Source organism: Ambystoma mexicanum, chromosome 14, assembly GCF_040938575.1.
Source record: "Ambystoma mexicanum isolate Mex_15411 chromosome 14, UKY_AmexF1_1, whole genome shotgun sequence".
NCBI classification, from domain to species: domain Eukaryota; kingdom Metazoa; phylum Chordata; class Amphibia; order Caudata; family Ambystomatidae; genus Ambystoma; species Ambystoma mexicanum.
The window spans coordinates 281,436,755-281,461,236 of NC_090940.1; the positions used below are offsets into that span (position 1 = coordinate 281,436,755).

Genomic DNA, 24,482 nt, shown 5'->3' on the forward strand with positions numbered 1-24,482 from the left:
AATTCCCATAAGGAACCAGTCAAGTGGTGGTCAAAGAGAATGTGAAAAATATATATATTCTCTCTGTCACTCTCACACACTCTCTCTCACAGATGCTCTAAACATGATTTTAACAGTTTGACGCGTCAATGAAAGAGGGTCAATCTCACACTCACCTGTCTTTTCTAATGCATAAAATCAAACTCTTGTCATGATATGGGTTTGGAAAATCTTGTTCGGAAAAAAACCCCTCTATATAATGTTAAGGTTCTGTTTATTACAAAAAATGCATTTTACATATGTAAAGAGAACTTAAAATGTGAACTGAAGCTCTCGTTATATTTTAAACACTGTATTGCAATGATCTGCCCACCAAAGGCAGATGATCCTTGTAAGTGCCTTTCCCCAGGGCTGGGAGTGCTGTGGAATGTGGAGTACAGTTCAGGGTGTAATAGAGCCTGGGGCTCACAAGTCTGTAGGGCAATAGAATATTATGTTTGAGCGTTCCTTCCTTTAATGACGACACGTTTCTGGAAACGCAGGTTCAACAGGTTCGTGATCCTGCGGCACAAGGTAATGCTGTCATGTGAACGAGCGCACACTGGAACCGCAACAGTCCATAATAAACATTAGTATGCAAATTATTTCCAAAGAAGGACAAAGCCATTTGGGAAACGAGAGTTGAAGAATGGGGCAAAAAAACTAAAAGCTACTGCAACTGGGAGCAAATTAAGCCAGTTCATTAAGGCACTTTAAGCTACGGTGAACTACAAACTAAAACAACTTCAGCGAAATCGGTTCATGGAAGAGTCACTAAAACTGCAAGAGTAGACTCAACCATGAGTTCCATTGAATACAACGAACCATCAAACACCATATGGACCTCTTAAAAAGGTTCTCTTGCGTCAAAGCCACGGTTTTTTAATCCAGGTCAAAGATCAATGTATTTTGGAAACTAAAGGCACAATGGGTTGTATGGTCTGTGATAATATGTACACTTCCATCTTCTGGGTCAATTTCTTGGACTACCGGGGGTGGACCACTGCTATTCCCAGCTATGTTGGTTTCAACATTCTGTGTCTCGCTGGGAATGTCATCCTCGTCCAGTTCATTAGTTTCTCTGGTGGCCTTCTGTTGGAAGGGCAGGGTCCTTTCTTTCACAACTTCGACTGGTTTTGCACGTTTGCTTGCCACAGCATCTTCGTTCCCCTCAGCCTCCTGCGCCCCTTCTTGCAGGGGAGCGGGTAATACGAGTTCCAGGGGTTGGAGTTTCAAACACCTGTCTGAACCATGAGCTTGTTTTCCCAGGGTTTCATCAGTTAAAGAGACGTTCGGCTCGTGGTTTTCTGCTGTCTGCTGCCGTTCACTTGTGTTAGTTGCTATTCTGTTTGCTTGGCGAATACGGACAGCAGCCTTTATTCCGTTGTCAACGCTTCGTTCTTTTCGGCTGCGCAGGTCGCAGTCGTTTGTCACGGTGTCCTGTAAAGGAGAAAACAAGTGAGTTTGCATAAATGACAGGGAGGACATAGATTGGCTGGCTGACAGCCACAATTGCGTTTGTTGAACGGCATAAAGCTTAGCATATGCCGATCTCAAAGCTAAATACTGTCCTTTCATTTGAACTGCACCACAGAACAAACAAGAGCGTTCCGGACCTTGCCTGCGCTACTTTAAATTTGCATAGTACACGTCTCAACTGGAGCATCTACGTGGCAGAAATAAAAAACGTCGCATTAGAAAGGCTGATGTCATAACCATGAGGAATTAAATATTACATACTTAGGAACGCAACGTTGATGTTTTTACATGACCCTTCAAAAACAGAAACACATATAGCCAGTGTGTCCCTACGTCCCAGCTACCGCCCCCACCATTCGAACCCCAATCCTGGGTATTTCCTTTACTACACTGCATCCTGCAACATTTACAATAGTTCTAGTACAAGTGAAAAAACACAATGAAGGAAAATGGATTTAAATGCCCACCATTAGTGGGGCATTGCCCCACTCAGCATGCCCCTTCATGCAGCCTCCCCTTCACAACCCACCTTTCACACCTGGCCAGCCACAGACACAGCCCTCCCATTGCCAACATACAAGTCTGAGCCTACAGCCATTCAAAAGCAGATCCTTATCCCAGTCAAGCTGGACTTTTTGACTGTTTGGGAACAGGTCATCGCAGTCTAGTCAAATAAATCGCCTTCCAGCACTTGAGAGCGTGGTGCAATGTTATACTGGCCTGATATCAGGACGACTCATGTTCGAGGCCCCAGTAGGGATGACGTTTAAAACAAAGTCTTTTTTTTAAGTTGCTGTCCTGGAATGGTATTCTGGGTTGCATAGAGTAAGGAAACCATGACGGGTTGGAATGGAATGTCGTACCCTTTAGTTCACGCCAACTCTGACCTCTGCATCTAGTAGTCTCAGGCCTGATAGCATCATCACTTAAGAATATCCTTATTTCTTCTAAATGACTAACGGATGCACTCTGCTTAAACTACACTCAAATTCCCTGCTCCTGCCTTTTAAGTAGTAATGTTCAGATTGATCTTCGGGGGGGAGGGGGGGGGGTGTTTTGGGGGTTTGCCTGCATCCATCTGGAAATGTGAACTTTCTGTGGTGGCGATTCAGCATCAGGCTGCTGAACAGTACTGACTGCTCCAACACACGGTGCAGTGCAACAAGAAGAATTAGCTCTTGGCACAAAGAAGATTGGGCGACTGAGGAGATGTCTGGTTCCATGTAGCTCACAGTGTGAGGCGGGAATCCGAGTCCAGAGATGTTCCTTTGTCCCAATTTTGCTCTGAGAGCCAGTCCAGGGACTTAAAGGAGAAGGAAAGGCCTCCTTCTGAACCTTTCAAGCAGAAGTTTCCCAGAGAGAATTTGCAAGGGATGCCACTTCCAGTGGGCAGAGCCCAGTTTACCAGTGTTCAGGCAGCATGCAGGCTTTGTCCAAACAGCCGGTCAGCACAATGATCCTCTGAGATGGGTGAGTAGAGAGTCTTACTCCATCTCTACGACAGAAGACTTTGGGCAGACTGTACTCTAATAAGGTTTTAGATTAAACCTTCTTCTGATGGCCAAACATAATTCAATAAGGAGGAGTTTGGGCGAGTCCCCTCCATCCCCCCACACTTAGTTAATTTGCTACAGCAGATTGGTCAATTCCAAGCACCCTGGAAGGGTCCAATCCTGGCTGCTTGGACAAAAGTCTTTGCCTGGCGAGGTTAGTACAAGAGTCCTTTTTGGGAAGTGGGCACAGGAAGGCTAAGGGTCCTAAAAAATGCCAAGATGCTGGGCCCCATCTCTTGGCTGCAACCTCTCTCCTTGGCTACTCCAACTCCTCCCTCGAAACTGTCGGCCTTACATTAAAGAGACTTCACTATTTACCAACTATTTGAAGCCCTGGTTTCTAGCTGACCTCTGCATTTGGGTTGTATGCTGTACTCTTGGGAATGTGACACACCTTGCCAGAGAGAACAAAGGGGCTTCTGAGCTGAACACAAAAGTTTGTTTTGGGTGAAACAGTCTCAGACAGCAGTACACAAGAACTGACAGTTGAATGAGTCACTACAAACCAAGTTGACAATAAAATGACATCAGAAGAGTTTGGGCCAGTATAACACTATATTCCCCAAGGCCACCATACCAAACTAGATCCGGCTAATATTTATTTATTAACCAATTCATTTTGCCTGTAGGCTTTGGTGAGGTACAATTATAAATAATTGAAAACCACTTGTTTACTTCGAAAGCGATCCTTGTTTTTAAAAAAAAAAACATTATCTTTATTGGCATTTAATAATTAGGTACAAACTTCATGCAGTCAAACGCAGTAGAAATTAGGTATGAGACCAATTATTTTGTTCATGTTGCATTCCTTACGTTGCGGCAGAGGAGGTGCTAGAAGGTGTTAGAATCTCTGTTTAATTAGCAACCCCTGCTTCCTCCCCTCCTCTAGCGATCCTTGTTTTTATTCCAAAAAAAGGCCAATCCAAATTTTAGAATAATTTTGGTTCTACACATGCCAGTAAGAAAGTCTCTGCAGGGGCATCTTCCGAAAGCAGATTTGGCAACCAAAAACAGGTTTATATTTTTTGGTGAACAAATAAACTGCAACACTTTTGAAAGTGCCACCAAGTGCTGCTAAAGATGAATTTAGTTTCAAAAGACAATTTTAAAGGAATCCACATGGTACTCCAACTGCCATGTTGCCAAACTACACAGCAGCTGCTCGGGATGTCAGTAGACAATTTCAGCCGAGGTACATATGTGCACTATACTTTTTAAGCATGGAGTCATATGAAAGTGAGGCCTAAATAGCAGATCTCACTCAGACGGAAGAAATTATTTACCCATCAGTGATGTTCTTTCAGATGGATGTTCCTCCCGTGGATTCCTAATCTTTGATATCCTGTCTCCTCCTCTCCCATTAATGGTGGCACTCGCTGGGATGTCCTCATGGCTTCTTTCAACTCCTCCAGAGTCATCCTTAATGTCTACCTAAATGGCACTGTCATGGTCCAAGGTCCTCAGGTCAATCTCCTCCTCTTCGATAGGCGTTTCCCTCGTCTCATCAACTTCCTCTCATCTCCAGCTGTCCCCTCCTCGCACTCCCTGGCTACCTTACCCACTTTTTCCTCCTCCTCTGCCACTCTTCAGGCTACCTCCACAACTCCGCAGGGCGTACCTCTGATTTGTACCCCTCCCCGGAACGTCTTTAAGGCCGGCAACCTTCTTCATCTTGCCACTCTCAACTCTCGCTCTTAACACGCCTCTGACATCTGCCACCTCCTTGAAGAACTGGACCTTGATGTCCTCGGTTTTACGGAGACATGGTTCACGGCTAGCTCTTTCACAAGCTTTGACACTCTACTCCCTGAGGGCTACAAGATCCTCTCCGCACCCAGATCCACTCGACCTGGAGGGAGTGTAGCCCTGATCTTTCCTGAGTAGATTCCTGCCACTATCATTCCCATTCAGATTTACTCCTCTTTTGAATGCCTTGTCTGCCGCTCTCTTACTGTTGCTACTCTCTACCGGCCCCCCTGGGCAAATCACCTCTTTTCTCTCTGAGTGGGCCGACCTCTCCTCCTCCCTCCTGGCCTCAACCACTCAACTCCTCCTCCTTGGTGACCTCAACATTCACCTCGATTCTCACTGTCCCTCATTGCTGCTCTTACTGCCTCCTCTCCTCCCATCTCTCACTCTCTTCTCCCCAAGCCAACCACACCCCAACACTTCCACTTACCTTCTCGGACATCCGACCTATGAAGCGTGTGTCAGCTGAGGCTTTCGCTGCCACCTTCTCTCCCCCTCCTCCTCCCCTGGCTGACTCACACCCCGACATAACCCTGTCCCTCATCTGCTCTTCCATCTCGGATACTCTTGATGCTCTTGCCCCTGTCATGAGGATCCACTTTAAGTCAAAAGCCAAGTGCAATTCCTGGTATGATTCCGACCTAGCTACACTTAAACGTAAGTGTAGGGCGGCTGAGAGGAAATGGAGGTCTTCTTGGTCATCCTCTGACAAACTGGCCTGTCGCCTGCTCCAAAGGCAATACCGACTCTCTGTCCGCACTAAGAAGAGAGCCCACATTCAAGCCTGTGTCTCTGCGGCATCCAACAACTCGGCCGAACTCTTTAAAATCTGCAAGGAGCTTGCCAACTCTTCAGCAGTCTCCTCCCCTCCTCTTGCCTCCCAGGCTCTCTGCAATGCCCTTGGCTCGCACTTTATCTCTAAAACCCAGGACATCCTGTCCACCCTTGCCTCCCCTCCCCTCCCCCTCCTATTCCCTCTCAGTGTATGCTTGGAGACCCCCCCTTTAAGCACCCCCCTACCATCCTTCTCTTCCTTTCCTATTTTCACCCCTGACTAGGTCGCTAGACAAGACCGATCTATGAAAACCTCGTCAAAACAGGTTCATCCCTGTTCCTCCAATACCATCAAGGACCACATTGACACCCTCGCTCCTGCTGATTTTTGCAACCACTCGTTTGCCTCAGGATCCTTCCCCTCCCCTCTGAAGCACTCCCTTGTGCATCCTCTTCTCAAGAAACCCACAGCTGATCCTTCCTGTCTGGCAAACTATCGCCCAATTTCCATTACCCCCTTTCTGGGCAAACTCCTGGAAAAGCTGGCCATCTCTCACCTTAACCTTCATTTAGATTATGTTGGTTGTCTCCATGACCACCAGTCTGGCTTCAGAGCGGCCAGAAGCACGGAAACTGCTCTCCTCAATATCCGTGAAGATCTGCTCTCCAACCTTGATTCTAACATTCCCTCTGTCCTCATCCTTCTTGATCTCTCTTCTACCTTCGACACGGTCAACCACACCATCCTGCTCAACCGTCTCTGTGATAATCTGGGTATCACTGATCAGGCTCTGGCCTGGCTGACGACCTTCCTCTCTGATCGACCCTCCCAGGTCCAACTGGGGTCTTTCCTATCATCTATCTTCCTCTCCGCCTGTGGGGTTCTATCATCTATCATCCTCTCACCCTGGCTTTTCAACCAATACCTGGCAACTCCCGCTCACTGCATTGCCATTTTATGCTCAAATTTCCAGTGCTACGCTGATGACACCTCATTTTCCGGCTGCCCTCGGCCACCACCTCTCCCTCTCTCATCTCTGACTGCCTAACTGCCATTCAAAATTGGTGTGCCGCCAATGATCTTTGTCTGAATGCCAGCAAGACGGAGATCCTCCTCATCGGCACACCTTCTCCATCCTTTTCCCTCACTCTCTGGCCAGCCTCCCTTGGCCCTCCTCCTACCCCTCTCTGCGAGGCTAAGAACCTTGGCGTCATCTTTGACTCCAAACTTTCCTTCTCGGCCCATATCTCTGATGTCTCTAAAAAGTCAAACTTCCGACTGCACCTCCTCAGAGGTATTCTGCCTTTCCTCTCCTTCCCCCAGAAGCTCATGGTATCCCAAGCTCTGGTTCTCTCTAGCTTGGACTATTGTAACAGCCTCTTTCTAAATCTACCTGCCTCTACTCTCCGCCCTCTACAACTTATCCAGAACAGGACTGCAAGAATTGTCCTTGGCCTCAAGCCCTGGGATCGTATCTCTCCAGCTTTGAAATCACTCCATTGGCTCCCAGTGGATGCAAGGATTAAATTCAAAACCCTCTGCATTGTCCACAGGGCTTTCTGGGGCCTGGGTCCAAAATACCTTCAGCTATCCCTCCGCAAATACCTCCCCTCTCGAGCTCTTCACTCCTCTACCTCTTACTCCCTCAGGGTCAGTCGTTTTTCAAAGAAACGAGCTGGGGGTAGATCTCTATCTTCGGCTGGGGCCTCCCTCTGGAACAGACTCTCTGCCACTCTAAAACCTGAGGAGAACCATCTCCGGTTCCGGAAGCACCTCAAAACCTTCCTCTTTGCTTCTGCCTTCGCTCCCCTTCTCCCCTGCTGATCTGCTCTCTTGGCACTGTGCACCTGGCCAACCTCTGTCCCCTAGGCCCAGATACCTGCTCACCCTGCCACCTTCCTGCACCCGCCTCCTGGCCACACCTTGCACTGGGGGGACTGTATCTGTACCCATACAGCCCCCCCCCCCATTTTTCTTCTTTTCTGCACTTATTCAGACTTACCCAGTCTGCTTCCTTAAACACAGCATTTGCCACTTGCTGGCTGCACTACCACAGTTTGCCTCAATTTTCTATTTATCTGCGCTCCTTGGCTTCTGCACTTTCCACTCTCCCCCTTTTATGCACTTTTTCCCTTTCCCATGCACTTGCGCGTTCTCAATGTCACTGGGCCTAGTAAGATCGTTTTTATGTTGTGCTGTGTTCTCCCTTATTCCCCTCCCTTGCCTAGTCGCGCTCTGAAACACTTGTGTACGAGCGCAATACAAATATCATATCCATCTCCCAGCGCAGCTAATATTCAGAAACTCTTCCGCCACCAGTGGGCGCAGCGCGGCTCTGCCCAATACCCCGGATAGGACATTGTGCCAGTATCTATTGAGGCGCTGTGCCCCATAACTTTAGCTCCACCCTTTTCCCCCTAGCACTATGATGCTGAAGGACTTCAGAACCAAGGTGTACTGGCTATCCATAAAACGGGGTAGTTTGAGAGGGCAATGTGGAATCCGTGGGAGAAACAGCCTTCAAAAAGAACATTACCCAGAGGTAAGTAATTTGATAATCTAATGGATTCCTTCCTCCCATAGATTCCACATCTTTAACCAACTCCCATAGCAGCTACTAGCCCCCAGATGACTTACTCTTGGTGCTTTTACAAGGTTTTGCCCCCTGGCAGCCTCTGGGCTCAGGTTATCAGCAGCCCTCCTATGATAACCAGACTTTGCAAACTTGCTTCTATCCAGCTCTGACATAAGTTGCTTAGCCATCCTCGTCTTTCTCTCTCCTTAGCATTCTGGTTCTACTCCACCGTCGCTGCGTTTCAGCTCTCCTGCTGCTAGTAGGCACAATCAGCTTGGCCAATTCTGGTTCAGTTCTACGATCTCTCTGCTCATTCTAGTCAGTACACCACGACCCTCTCGCATAAAGGACATCCTAACACTTACATAGTCCAGTGTTTTATGCCTCTTTTTTTAATACTGGTGCAGACCAAGGGATTGTATAAATGAGCACCGTAATTTGTAAGTTCGTTAACCCATTGGCGTCGTCTCTCATGGTTGCATCTGGCCTAATGGTTCCACTCACACCCTTAATAAATGGCTGCTGCAATTCTTTACATGCAAGCTGCGCGTTCTCTCTTAACAAGGACGAGCCATATCCCCTGCCTTCATTGGCTGCTGTGACAAAAACACTGTCCCCCATGTTGGGAATCAGTTGCAGGCAATCACAGCGGCCTGACAATCTGACTAAGCCTCCCTTTGTTGCATCCAGGTGTTGGTTCACAAGAACTCAGCATTGCGGTGGAGGACGCAAGTGCTTGAGTTTTGCTTCTCTCGCCTTGTAGAGAAGTTTCTCTCTGACCCATATCCACACTCTACGCTGGGACTTGTGCACCGCAGCATGCACTGATCTGCAGCCCCTGTGCCCAGCATGAAACCGCACCAGAGCCACCCTCTTTTCCTGCAACTGGAAAACCCAGATTCCAAGGCAGTCTCTCTCAGGACTGCCACCCTGTGAAAGGGGGGCCGATAGGGCGCGGTGTTCTAAGCAAAAGCTTGTTTTTCATATTTCCTACCCTCTTACAACAAATTGTCCCCAGAGTGGTCTCTCTGGTTTCCCCCTCCCTCTTTTGGAACAGCAATTTGGGGGCAACAAAGGGGAGAGCTGGTGAGCTGTGGGCGATCCGCATTGCTCTAGGTGTTCCATTACAGAGCAGGTGACTCGCCTGGCCCCGGCGTCTCTCAGCACTCCTTTGCAGGTAACACATAGGTGACCTCCTCACAAATGCATACAGATCTTTCACTTTTAACTCCCACTGGGCTGCTTCCCTATACACCAGGAGATATGTGGTTCACATGGATTGACATACAAATGGCAACACAAAAGAATATATTTCACAAAAGGCTTAGCTCCTTTGTTGTCCACCTCCAATGGTCTGAGAATGCTTCCTTTCGCTCCACCTTCAATAGCTTTTCTCTCGGTCTGTGCCTCTCCAAATCCCAGCCAGTTGGCTCTTTCTTACCCTAGCCTTCTGGGCCTCCCTAGTTTCAAATGAGCCCTTTCTCTAGCTCCCAACACATTTCCTCTGCCAAAGGAGCCCTCTTTCAGCCTCTCTCCAGCTTAAGAGCTGGGTTGGGGATTAGATGATGGGCCGCGCCACTGGAGGAAGCAATTCTGATATGGGAGTTGGGGTTGGCTAGTCCCCTCCCATAGGCAGTCTTCTCTCCGCTTGTCACACCCTGGCTCTGCCCTCGGGGTGGGCTCCCTTAGCCTATCCAGTCTTCTGGTATGAATGTGGAGTCCTTGAAAGGTACCTTAATGCATTGCTTGACTTCCATCTCCAGCTTCCCCTTCATTGCGCCTATGGTTTTACATAGGGTTTCTGCACCTGTGCAATGGGAGTCGAGCATGCAGGATTAATGGGCTCTGTGAGATAGCCTCTCCCACTGGATTTCCTTAAAGGGCAGAAGAGTCTAAAGGTGGCAATGGGATGAACCCCTGCTCCAAGTACGTGGCACGGTGAGAGTAACCATGGTACCTCTCTACGCCTCCCCCAGGCCCACAATCACCTGGCTTGAGAAGGCATCTGCCCTCTTTGGCAACCCATCATCCATCAGCAAGTTCAGTCAAGGGACTTCATCACACAGCTTAGATGCTGGGATCTTTAGTTACTGCTCGCACAGCCACCATTAACTGGCATGAAAAGCAGTGCTAATAATTACAGAAAGCCTTGAAAAGGGGCCTCTGATGTGAAACACGTCTGCTGATACTGTTAAAATTAAATCGGCAAGCTTCCATAAAAATAATATGTAACTACCTTGGGTTTCAATAAGTTGGATAGACTCATTAAAATATGAACATCTGGCTACCAAAATATCTATTCTATTACTTGAAACGTGCAACACACTTTAATATTTGGAACCCATTCAAACAATGTTTTACATATGTTTTGACCTCAGCTATTGATACTCTTATTATCATAAAACAGACTTAATGAAAAAGAACACCCTAAAAATGATAACTGCTGAAGCATGATACTGTGCGACTCCCTTGTTGTTTTCTTGTTCATGTTTATATTAATACGTCCTATGTTGTCATCCTCACAAGAATTTGCCAACACAATTATCCTCAAATCCCAAATATATCCATACCATTAGCATCATGGCTTTGCTAAATATTCCTATGCTATGAACTCCCAAAATCCTAGTTGACTGATGTTGTGAAGTGGGGGTGATCATCCCAGGCTCCCAAGAGGTTCAGGGTGAGACAGAGGCCTCGAAGTGTGTTGTAGACGATTGGCGAGACTTTAAGGAGCAAGGTATGTCGCTAGAAACTGCATCATTGGGCGAGTTAGTGCATATGTGGGTATAGAGTGCATCGGGAAGGGAACTGGCAGCCATACTGAAATCGAGGCCTAACGCTCAGCCAGGGAAGTAAGCCGAGGCCACAAATGTGGAAATAGGTGTGTGCATGTGGGAATAGGTTGTAACATGGGTAGCAGTGAGAAAGGCCAGAGCTGCAGAGATTCGTAAACCTTCCATTGTCTCATACTGCAGACATTCATTTCTCAGGAGTAATGTGCCCTGCAAGGCCATGAGAGGGCTGTGAGCTTCCTGCAAAAAGTTATCCCACGAGAAGGAGTGAACGAGCCACCAACCTCTTCCAGTATAGTGTTTACGTGCCCCTGACCCAAGCCCCGAGCATTCCAAGGCCAGTACCCGACATCCGACCATAAAACTTTTTGGATCGACAGATCAGAAAGCAGGGACAGCTTCCCGCAGCACCAAGTCATGTGATCTGTGCTGCAAGGTTCGGGGAGGGACAAAGCAACAAGCATGAAAAACAACGGTGGAAAGCTTTGGAAAGGTGCTGAGGAGTCTGGGAATCAGGCTGGGGTGTGTAAGTTATAGTGACATCAAAAGTATCCTCCAAGCCCGTGTCTGCAGAACCAGGTGCACATTTGGTTAGAGATAGAGAATGCATTGTTTTTTGTTCCTAATTGGTGATTAAATGCAGCTTTGAGCACAATATCTCACCAGAAGGAGCCCACGTGGAAGAAGACGGAAAGAAGAGGCTGGCACCAATGGGCTGGCATTCCTTATGGAGCAGGTAGCCTATGTATAGGGTCACACGAACCAGCCGTCAGGATTTGTAACTTAGGTCACTGATGATGCTGTGCGCCATTTCAATATGCTGCTTGCCTTGATTTTGCCAGGGCGCTCTGTGGAAGCAGAGTTCTTTGCTGGCGCATTTTTATCTTTTGTGGAAATAAAACTTGTTCTCTTTGCAAGAGGTGTGCCAGGCCTTTTTCCCCTAGTGGGTTGTATTTTTTTCTGGTGCTGAGGGGTTTCTCAAATTTCTTTGGTGACCCCGACGTGCTCCCAGGTTTTCCGCAAAGACAGAGGCTTCCAAGCCTCTTCTCTGGAGGGGCCGCACCCACCTGCAGTGACCAGTCCCAAGCGTGCAACACATTCAGGAGCCGTTTTAACAGAATTCCTATCTGCACTTTGGAGCAGGGCGTAGCTCCTAGGAAAGTGCAGGCCGTTATTGGGACCCCCGTGACGGAGGAGCTCGGGTGAACACGCAGATGTAAGTACACCTTTTGCGAGTGACAACAGAGGGCAAGAATGAATGAGGAGATGGAGTGCAAAAGACCATGTGGCAGTTGTGTATTTTTTCGCATTATTGTTGTAAGGATAACAAGGAGGAAAACAGAAGTGTGGAGATCCTTTCCGAGCTAGGGGGAGAAGGTGGTGCCATATTTTTATTGTGATAAGGGGATACAAAAGTAGGAGCTCTGTATGATTAGAGAGCTCAGATTCCTGTGCCCAATATATTTCAGTTGGGAGAAGGAGGCAAAATAGTAGTTTTTATTTTGGCTTATTATTTTAGTTTGTTGTTTTACTGTGTTGAAATGTTGTGCGTTGGGTGGAGGCAGAGGGAGGACAGGGGGCGACTGGGAAGCGGGAGCGGAGGACTGGTAGTGACATTTATGGCAAAATTGTGCATGGTGTGTGTAAAGACTGGAGGGGGGGTTATCTGTACTCTTGCCCTATATAAGCACCCTAGCCAACATTCTCTATTGTTGGTAGCAATGGGTGAGCAATCAAGGCTTAGCTCTCAGGAGGTGATGCTGGCTGGGTCTTAAGTACAGTGTAGTCCCCAAGCCACCACAAAGGAATGTCCCCACACTATGTTAGTGATGACACAGTTCTTTATATGCATAAGGTTCAGAATGTATACACAATCAATAACACACTTTGTGCTTTGTCAATACTAAAATGATAAATATGTACAATGTCTACGTGGTACCACAGTTCACTCATGACTCCTTTAAAATGCACCAACTGACAGTTTCCAATGGCATACAAATCAATTAGTAAAGTGAATCAACAGTAAATGGGTTAATCAAATGGCAGAATACTTTGTCCCTACGCAAGACACAGTTCTGTGTGAGGACTCCCCCCCCCACCTGGGGAACCTGTAAATAAAGCGTATCAACAAGCCCAGTCCATATATTGTTTAAGATAGTCTTGGTTCCTTCTAAAAAGGTTCTACTACCCCAAAATACCTGGTTTAGCAGAGTTCGACGGGTCGTCGATGGATCCCTCTCGAGTGAACTCCCTTTAAGGCAGGAGCCACGGGTCGCTGAGATTTCTCGAAAAAGGTGAACAATGTCGTTGAGACAGCAGCTTTGGCCTTGGTGGTGCTCGTTGACAATCGATCGTTGACGTCCTGCGAAGACGAGGTGTGCGGTACACCTTGAAGGCGAGAGTTTGTTGCCACATAAGAGTACTGAATGAAGAACATAAGCCCAGCAAGGGCATCAGCGTTGGGGTAGACGATCGGGACGTCAGCGTCTTTGTGGACTTCGGGTGGCAGGAAACCCATCGGTGGATTCTCCTCGGTTCATCTGCGACCTTGACTTTCTCTGGCGGTACAAAGCGGTCGACAGTCGTGAGCAAGGGGGTCCTTGATTTCAAAGTGTCTTAGGCAAAGCAGCGTTGCGGCTCCGGTTGACCAGGTCGCAGCAGTTCTCTGAACCTCGGTCGACAGTGATGGTCGTCGACAGCCTGGTGCTTCACTTTGGATTCTTCTGCGGTCAGCAGCCTTTCGAGGACCGACTTCCAGGGAGCCTTGGTGAAGGTTAGCTGGTACATGATGTTCCCTTGTAGCTCGGGAAGACGTCTCCTAGCCAGGTCCTCTCTTGGATTCACAGCAGCTTTCGGGTTGCATCAAAGGAAAGCAGCTGGGCTTCAAGGTTAAGCTTCAAGTTTCGACTTTAGCTTCTGAACAATTCTAGTCAGTGAGAGGTACTCCAAATATACTGTTCTGTCTCTCATTCAAACTGCTGATCCAGGCCCAGGCAGCCAATCATTCAGAAGGGCATTCAGCAGACAGGCAGCCAATTAGGCTCACAGTGCATTTAGGTCATTCTTCAGCACTCCACACAGCATTCATACCAGTTTCAGGCAGGGCTGTCTCATTCATTGTGTCACACACCAGAAACCAGACACCCATTACATAAAATGTACATTGGTCACACACTCCATTCACCCAGGTCCCACCCCAATGACGTACCCATAACATACAGTCATTGGGAAGGCTCCAGCCAGTCTGGCCTGGACTTCCCCATGATACCACACATGGAACCTCCACCCAACAGCCAGTCAGGGGAAGGGACAGAGTGAGGGCTTCCCAGGACTTTGGGAAAACAATGTAACAGGCAATAGAAAGCAAGAGGCCACAGGGGCAATCTTGTATCCTGTCAGGAATCAACTGATTCCAATGGGTATCCCTAAATTGAGGATACTCAGAGCACCTGTCAAATTCAGCATGGAGCCCGTACCCTGCTCTGTGGGCCACATACAGGTGCCCAAAACATACACCAGGGGTACAGAGTTGTACCCCCACACATGGGTCCCATAAGGGTATCCCAAGGGTCTGTTCACCACAAGTCCTACATGGACTCCTGTGCAGAAAACACAGAACACACATGAAAAAGTAATACAGGACGAGGACATGCAGGCCCTGTCCCTCCAATGCATTTCCAGCATCACAGTGTATAACGTTTTGAGCACGATTATCAATATGTGGGTAATGTCTCCGTCAGAGTATTTAAACATTGCATTGCTGTTGTAGAAGGACAAGATAGAGAAGTACCATGAGCAATGGGTGGCAGAAACCCAGGAGAGTCTCGCCCATGGCTATACCAGGTAATGAATGACGGGTATATTATAACACATGTCCACATTTGTGGTGGCCAAATACAAGGGTAAACAACTTCAGAAAAGAAAAGAGATTTTAGCCCTGTGGAAGATGGTAGAGGATATAGAGGACACTGACGGTGCAAGCCCCACTACGATGACAGTGTCGCCCCAAGCACAGCAAATGCAACAGCGCCAGAGGAAGTACTGCAACCCACACTTAGAGGAGGACTGTACCCCCTCACAACCCGCTCAGCCACGGGATACACAAACCCAACATATGTGCCCTCACCCGCCACTGCCCCACCCCCATATCGACTTACATCTAACACTGCAATAGTGGCAATCGAGGAGCGGAAATTAGAGGTTATGGGACAGTAATGTCTGAAAGGGACGCAAATAGACTTGCAAGAAGGAGAATGGGACACCATGGATGAATTAGAGGAAGAGGAGGCGGCACCAGAAATTACAGCAAGGGTAGAGAGCTTGTGAGGTCCGCAAAGGCAGAAGAGATTTGGGCGGGTAGCAGAGGCTAGAAAAAAGGGAAGTGATGGGAGGAAAGCGAAGTGGGGAGTGGACATGCAGTTGCCGTTATTACATAAAGGCTGTGGGAGGGTGCATTATGTCCTGTGGGCCCAGATGGGCAGATGGACAAGAATAGCCTGATCAAGGCGCTCCCTCCCCTCTCTCGGGTGCTGGGAAATGGATATATGCATTTGAGAAACAGACGGCTGGGATACCTTTAGCTGTTGGGGACATGAAGAGCCTGCTCGTTGCAATTGTGGGAGATCAGGCTGGGGACATGTGGGTTAAGGCTGGGTATCTAGAAGCTAGATGTGTAAGATGGGGCCCCCTTTAACAATATCAGAGCACAAGTATGGCACGCACTGCAACAGGCATATCCCGACACGCCAGACTTACAGTCCATAATGCAGTACACCATGGGGGATGATGAAGAACCTGCCCTGTACATTTTGAAAAAGTGCAGTAGATGTGGAGAGCAGAGACAGGAGACAAGTGGGACCGATCAGTTCATCTTTTCTATTTTGTTCTCAAAAGGGGATTGCCCAAAGAGGTGCAGAAGGCAGTCGAGAATATAGTGGGTATTGAAGCAAACGGGTGGGTCTAGATACAGATTATAATAATACACCACTGTAAGCAGATAATAGAAAGAAGGAAATGGCACAGAGGGTGCAGGCAGACGAAGCAAAACTGGTACAGAAAAAGTTGGCAAAAATAGCGGTTGAAGAGGCGGTGTAGGTAGCAGCACACGCAGGGAAGAAAATAGCGGCACTTTGGCAAGAAGGACAGGGTCTTTGGAGTGGTGGACCTCAGCACCAATATCCTGAGTGGTATCAACGAGCTCAGCAGCCGGGAAGAGGTGGCGTTCCAAGGGGGTAGAGGGGGTCAGAGCGGATTTGGAGGAATGGGGCCGAGAGGGGGGGCCGAGAGGGGGGGGGGGGAACAGGACCGAGTCAGTGCTGGAGCTGCATGAAGTGGGGACACTTTGCAAGGGAATGTGGGAACAGAATGGGAGAGGGATACAATCCATACGCCCTTGCCGGCCCAATAGAAAAACAGCAGCAGCACCTCCCTACCCCTTCCCCCAATGGCCACTTCCATCCCATACAAAATACACCAGGCTTTACACAGTTGCCACTGCAACCTTCACATATGCAAAAGCAGGCCCCGTCTGGCACCCCAAACCAAACCACACCACACCAATTAACCAATCGTACAGCACCCTGTGCCTGGAGGCAATGCTGTCCCCAATGGAAGAGTGGCTCTGTACAGGAGGGAAGAGTGTCATGGAAGGCAACCCTTTCACCTTTCCAGGAACAAACACCTACCCCGATTAGGACAGCCAACAGAGTCCTTGCATGCCCGATCCGGTCCATGACCCCCCCCCACCCTGACAAAGAACCCTTGGTGGATGCAGAGATAGGAAACAAATCAATTCATCTTTATGGTCGACAAAGGTGCCACTTAATCATGCATCAGTGAAGGGAATTTCCCATTATCAGGTGAAACGCTTGACACGCAGGGATTCTCTGGGGCTGTAGCAATGGTTCCATATACAGAAGAGGTAGCAATCAAGATATGAGAGAAAGTGGTGCGTACACCCATACTCTACTCCAAATCCTCCCCACTGAACTTGCTGGGGCGTGACCTCCTCAGTATGTTGAATATGGCAATTTCCTTCACAGATCAAGAAATACTGTGAGTTACCGCTCTGAGGGCGATGGTGATTATACATGCAATGGGAGGCGAGGTGGTGGTTTGCGGCATCCCCGTTTACCCCGACATGTTTGTGTATGGAATCACAGTTTGGGTGTGGGGCTCCTGCAGGGAGTGGCTCCTGTACGAATAATACTTCAACCTGGTGCGGTGCTGCCCTGAGCAAGATAATACCCACTGTCAAAAGAAGCAGAGGAGGGCATACAAGACACCTTTAGCGCACTCCTGAAATCGGGCAATTATTGTACCCTCCACGTCCCTGTGTAACAGGGATTTATACAATAAAAAAGGCAAAAGGGGGGAGCTAGAGAATGATACAGGATCTCCGCCCTCTAAATGACATCGGGCAGGCAAAATTTCCTGTAGTTCCCAACCCCGTGACAATTTTGAGCAGCATACCCAAACAAGCAATGCATTTTACAGTAGTAGATTTGAAAAATGCCTTCTTCTCCATACGGGTATCTCACTGCATTTACGCATTGGCAGGCAGTGATTCAAACACACAGATTGCCACAAAGGTGCTGTACTGAGAAGCCCCTAGTATTTTTAACAGAATACTGCATGCTGACTTCGGAAACATCCAAGTGCCAACTACTATCATTCAGTATGATGACAACCTGCTAGTGTACAGTGACAACGAATAGCAGAGCCGTATGAACTCTGTCACTCTCCTGAAGCTGCTAGCATACAAAGGCTACATGGTTGATAAAGCCCAGTTGCAATATTGCCTCCAAGAGGTGCTTTACTTGGGCCAATTGATATCCATCCATGGTAAGAAAAGCATACCAGAACGCACCACATCAGTATGCAATGCCACTCAGCCAGCCACTGTTAAGGAAATGCAGAAGTTTCTTGCACTGTGCAATTACTGCCGAGCCTAGATTCTAGATTATGCAGCATATACTAGGCCCCTGTTACAAGGGGTCAAAGAAGTACAGAAAGCAGACAAAAAGATAACATGGACAGACAACATGCTGATGAGTTTCAATGACCTAAAAGGAAGTTATATGCACTGCCCCAGTGTTAGCAACTCCCGACTACACACAAGAGTTTTATTTGTTTTCCCATTCCAATAGCCAGATGATAACATCAGTACTCACACAGATAGGCACGATGGGCAACAAGGCATTGGCCTACTACAGTGGAGTGCGAGATTCAGTGATGCAGGGCTAGTTCCCATGCAAACAGGCACTTGCGGCTGTGTTTGCAATTGGGAAAAGTTCCACGATTGTCATTGGTTGTTCTGTATGTGGAACATGCTGTATTGCCATTCTTAAGAGATTTAAATCAACTCTGACCACGCAGAGAGCATCCGCATACAAGGTCATGTTGTCCAGCCTAAACGTCCACATACTGCAATGCAAAATGGTAAATCCAGCAACATTTTATAACAGAAATGTGTACTGACGAAGACTTTGCTAGACATGACTGACATTTGAAGGAGAGGACATCCCAAAGGCTAAAAGACAGCCTGCTCAAATGAGGGGGTGGGGTCTCTTCATTGACAGGTCAGTGACTATTGACCATGGGAATGGTTTGAGGCATACTGGTGCAGCAGTGATCCTCCTTGTGGACGGGGTGTATGAGGTACTAGTGCAAAGATGATTGCCCATGCACTATTCAGCCCAAGCTGTGGAGCTTATAGTGCTTGAGGCTCTACAAGCGTCCCAGGAGTGTTGCGTAACAATCTACTCCGATTCAGCCTAGGTCACCACTACGGTGCACTCAGGACTCGCACGTTGGAAGAGGAGGGGGGTTCAGGAGAGCTGACTGGTCCCCAATCCAGCATGCAGCATTATTGGACAAGCTCATCGAAGCACTGTCCCAGCCCCCCGTCCCTGACTGTTGTGGTGAAGTGCACTGCCCACACTAATAACACAGATGTCGTCTCACTCAGTAATGCCGCCGCGGACGCAGCTGCCAAACAAGCAACATACCTCCCTGTTCCTATGGTCCCAGAATATCCACGGCTCGCGCAGGGACAAACTAAACTGCCTGAGTCTTACAATTCATTGCCAATCGCTCACATAATTGAGTTGCAGGGTCGTGCACCACAAAAAGAGAAAGATTTTATGGCAACAGAGGAGGTTTTAAGCAGTCCCCTACAGATTTACTGGGGCGGCAGGAAACTACCGGCAAAGTTGTCATGCCACACGCCTTGCTGCTGATCGCATTTGACCAGATGCACCACCCATCCCCAGGTGTCAAAACATATTGCCACAGATATACAGGAGGACTGGTTCATCCCCAATCTGTAGGAGATATTGACTAAAATGGTTACTCACTGCACTATATGCCAGACCTATAGCACTGGCCTTACCTTAAGAACTATTAGAAGTACCCTGCCCTGCCCAACTGGGCCATTGCACAGACCTACACGTGGATTATGCTGACATGGGGGAAGAGATATAATGGGTCGCGTTATACGATAGTGGTCATGTGTGCCTTTTCCCGATGGAAGCAGGTCCTTGTGCACATCCAGACGCTATGTGTGTCGCAACATTTCTGATCCTAGAGGTTTTCCATTGTTGGGGAGTGTGCAATGAAATAAGGTCTGATAACGTCACTCACTTTTTCAATAAGCTGTTTAAGGAAATAACAACATTACTTGGCATCAAGTATCGGAAGTGCACAATTTATCACCCTCAAGCCAATGGAGCTGTAGAACAAATAAATGGCCTTTTGAAAAGTAAACTGTCCTAGCTCTGCACCACGTTGAAGAAGAACTAGGTGCACTGCTTACCACCTTGTTTAGCATGCGCACATAGCCCTGTAAGTATCACCATTTGTCACCCCATGAAGTCGTGACAGGGCGGCGAATGCATACACCCTGGTCTCCCATCAGAACAGCATTGAATGCTCACAGGGCTACATCCTTTCTAGGAGATGAATTTAAGAATGACCTAGTTGCCTTAACAAAAGCAATAAAATGTATCTCTCAACAGATAGTGCCACCTCAGTTGAAAAAATCTACCAGCGCTGCACCCGATCCACAGACGTCACCTCCCATCCAGCTGTTTCCAGGAGAATTGGTTTATATTAAAAAGGTTGCCCGCTTGTGGAGTGAGCCTAGATACAAAGGCCACTTTGAGGTAGTCTATGCCACACCCCTAGCTGTAAAAGTGTGGGAGCTGCTGTATGTAGTACATCTTACTGATGTCCGAAGAGCACCCCATGGCACACCCTCGACTCCAGTTGAATAAATGTTGAAGGTGTAAGAACCGTAAAATGCACTGACCCGTTGATCTGATTGGCATTTCTGGAGAAACATTTATGCATACTGAGGGCAAGTCCCTTTTTACTCACACTCCAGAGTGAATACAACCCTCTAAGTAAAAAGGCCAGGAGATAGTGTTGGAAGGGAAACATGGTTTAATAATCAAAAATACAAATATCAGCAAAGGTCTCTGCTGCTCGAGAACATTATGGCTAGTCCAAGAACAAGCAGCAGCATAACAAGCCACGTGGCATTGTCATCATATACAGTAAAAACTGGTGCCACTGATTGGCAAGACCATATACATGGGCCTGCTCCATAGGGGATGCCAGACTACTATTGGTTGCTTTCCTTGCCATCTATCAGGCTCCACGTGGGTCCAATGGGCTCATCCTGTTGACTGGTGAAGGTTGGGTTGCTCATAAAATACAATGTTACATTTATACTAACATGCTAAACCTACTACTATATCACTGTGGTTTGCACCTGGGTGGCTCAGGGGTTGGAAGGATGAAATACAGCACACTGACCCACACATTCTGGGCTTCATTGATACGGCACCTCCTGCACCCAAGGTCACCACCCTGGGTTTTGATCTATCCTGTATCTCCCTGTACCTCACGTTACCATGGGTGTGTTTTATGTTGTGCGGTAAGCTTAGATCTTTAACGGGCGCTTGATTTGTGCTAGGACAGGGGAGGTTGCTTGCTTATCATAGAATGCAGGGGCGTGTTGGGGGGTCGGGTCAGTGTGTGGGTTTGGCTTTGGGCTGTCTGGGTGGGGGTTAAAGGCCTGCTGGCAGCTTAGTGGTGATGAATGGACGCTGCCGGGAGTCTGGTGCTGTCTCCCACTCTTGCATTTCCTCTGAACGATGCGAAGTGTTTGCAACAGTGAAGGGACATGGGGGCGAGGGGGGGGGGAGTAGGCTTCCGTGAGAACTGGCGGTGCGGATTCATTCTGCCTTAATGATGTTGGGCCTAGTGAAATCTTTCCATGGAGCTCATCTGGTGCAGCACGGTCATGCAAGCCTGTGCTTCCGTCCTAAACACAAAATGGCGTGTCGTTCTATGTGTCTCCTAATGCCATGCATCTACTGTTCGCACTATATTGCTTTTCTCACCGAGTTTCGTAGTGCGGTTTTCTCCACCCTTATGCACGACACCATCTCATATCGGATTCGCCTCACCTGAAAATGCTTAGGGGGGGTGGGAGATACTCATTCCCATCCCAACAATACCTTTGAGGTGCAACTGAATATTGTTTCGTGGTTCCCTTTTTAATGTTTCTCTGCAACTGATCTACCTCTTCAGTAGGCAAATGCTGCTACGCATTATTTCCACAAAAGCGCGCTCTCTCTCTCTCTCTCTCTCTCTCTCTCTCTCTCTCTCTCTCTCTTTTCCCTTTCCCTTTCCCTCTGTTTTTTTCAGTTTTTTCATCTTTTGTTTTACAATGGACCCACAAGGTTCGAACCATTCAATTGATATCCGGTCACGTTCTCGCCCCCGTGAATATTCACTCCGAACAATGTTTTCTTCAACGTAAACCTGTGTTATGCACTGTGTAGCTGTATTGTTTGCTCTTTCTATGTTTGGATTAGGTGAACAAGTTACTTACCAACTGTAACATTCGTTCGACTGGATGTTCCTCCCACGTATTACTTATCTTTGATAAATTCACTTCCAGCTTACTGGCCTCAGAAATTTGTTTTCAGCGCTGACATTACCACAGATAGAAATAGTCTCACGCAGCGTCCGTTGCTCAGTTCCGTTTTGAAGAGCTGTGATTGTCCAGTATGCGACCATTAGCACCCTTGAAGGAGCGTAGGTTCCAACTACAAGGGAAGTTGTACTGCAGGGAAGGATGGGAATGGCGGTAAGGAATACGTGGGAGGAACATCCAGTCGAAAGAACGTTACAGTTTGTAAGTAACTTGTTCTTCGAACGGATTGTGTCCTCCCACATATTCGTCATCTTTCATAGACTCCCAAAGCAGTAATGTGTACAGGAGGCAGGAGTAACATTTTGTAAGGTTTTAAGAATGCACAGAGTGTAATAAAGCTTTCCCAAATGTAGTCTCCTGGCTAGTGGAGGAATCTAGACTGTAGACTTTGGTGAAAGTATGTGCAGACGACCAGGTGGCAGCCGCGCAGATGTCTTTTATTGGAACTCCTCTTTGGAGAGCTGACAAGGCTGCGATACCCCTGGTTGAATGAGCCCTGAGGTGTTGAGGAGGGTCTTTTCCTGCCAATTTATAGCACCCTATGATAGTTAGAATTATCCATCTTGAGATGGTCTGTTTTGTAATGGGTAAACCTAGTTTATGTCCTGCATACCTCACAAACAACTGGTCTGCTTGCCTAATCTTTACGAGTCTGTTGATGTAAAAACTCAAGGCACGCTTTGGATTCAGCCTGTGTAATCTCTCTTCCTCTTTACCTGGGTGGGGAGGAGGGTAAAATGAAGGCAGGGGTCTTTTGTGTATGATATGCAATTCTGAGACAACCTTAGGGAGGAAATTTAGTTTCACTTGAACTACTTTATCTTTGTGAAAAATAGTATGTGGAGGTTTGCAAGATAAAGCTTGTAGTTTGCAAACTCTTCTGGCAGAAGTTAAAGCAACAAGGAAAACTGTTTTAGGGCGAGAAACCTTAATGGCCAGGAATGAAGAGGTTCAAAAGGAGTGCCCATTAGAAATGTTAAGACTAGATTGAAATCCCACAGGGGAACCTGAAAAGGAGTTGGGGGATCGGGGGGCCGGAGGGGTCAATATTAGTCAACCCTTTCAGAAACTGAATGACTAGAGGCAATTTGAAATATGAAGGTTCCTCAGCCGTGCGTTTAAAGATTGATAACACAGCGAGGTAACCTTTGATTGTGCCAACTTGAAGTCCTGAATTTGCCAAGTATAGCAGGAAAGATAACACCATCGGTGTACTGCATGAAAAAGGGTCAACATCCTTATCTCTACACCAGCTGCAGAATTTGTTCCAACGGCAGCGGTATAAAGATTTTAGTTGCTGACCTTCTGGCCGAAAGCAACACCTCCATTATGTCATCCGGGAGGTCCCAATCTTTGTAGCTCAACCTTTCAGAAACCAAGGGTGAAAGTTGAGAGTCCTGATATCAGGATGGAGAACCTGACCTTCCTCTTGGGAGAGAAGATTCTCTTTTTGTGGAAGAATCGGAGGACAGATGGACAGGTCTAGAAGATTGGGGTACCACGTTCTCCTGGCCCAATCCGGGGCAATTAGAATCATGGGTTTCTGGAATCTTCTGAGCCTCCTCATTATGCGAGGAATGACGGGGACTGGAGGAAACCCGTACAGAAGTGGAAACTACCAGTCCACCACAAACGCATCTCCTAGAGCTCCTCTCGGGGGAAATTCCCTTGAGAAGTATCGTTCGCACTTCTTGTTGACACTCGTTGTGAACAGATCTACCTGAGGGGTTCCCCAAAGGGTGAAGATCTCTTGAAGGACTTCCTGAGCTAGTTCCCACTCGTGGGAGACTGTGGTCTGCCTGCTCAGAATGTCCGCCGTTGTGTTCTTCTCTTCAGCTAGGTGAACTGCCGGTAGAGCGATTCCTTCTTGAATTGCCCAGAACCAGAGCTGCATTGCCTCTCTGCACAGTGGCAGTGACCCACGCCTCCTCTTTTGTTGAGGTAGTGTGTTGTCCATTATCAGAACATTTTTTCCCTGTACTGATGGCAGAAAAGCTTTCAGTGCTAGCCTGATTGCTCTCAGCTCTAATAGGTTGATGTGTAGTCTGGACTCCGATGGAGACCAACGACCGCTGATGGTTAAGCCGTTGGTATGGGCTCCCCACCCCATGAGTGAGGCATCCGTGACTACTGTTATCTCCGGCCATGGTTGCCAAAACAGTTCTCCTTTCAAGATGTTCTCCCTACAGGCCCACTACTGGAGGTCTTGTGCTACTCTGTTTGGGATTTGTAGGCGATCCGACATCCTTCCTAAGAATTGCGACCACTGGGTCCTTAGCGCCCACTGGAGAGATCTCATTCTCAGGCGAGCCTCTGGCACTAGAAAAATGCAGGATGCAATGAGGCCAAGCGACCTCAAAAAAATAAAATAAATAAAAATTAAAAAAAAATAAAAAAAAAAATAAAAAAAATCGAAGGCTGGTAGACGCTGGGCATTTTGAAATCTGGTCACCATCTGTAGAATATCTTGAGCCCTCACTTCTGGTGGCAAGGCTTTTCCCAGGGATGTGGTCCAGGACTGCTCCAATGAACT

General features: G+C 47.7%; 1 protein-coding gene across 1 annotated transcript in view; it reads right to left on the reverse strand.

Annotated features, from left to right (window-relative positions):
- Positions 1-236: 236 nt before the first annotated feature.
- Positions 237-24,482, reverse strand: part of DNAAF2 (dynein axonemal assembly factor 2) — a 241,419-nt gene continuing 217,173 nt past the window's right edge. The window contains exon 3 of the mRNA XM_069637398.1: positions 237-1,458. Within this exon, the coding sequence (XP_069493499.1) occupies positions 901-1,458 (558 nt within the window). The 3' untranslated portion in view covers positions 237-900. The remainder of the gene's footprint in view (positions 1,459-24,482) is intronic.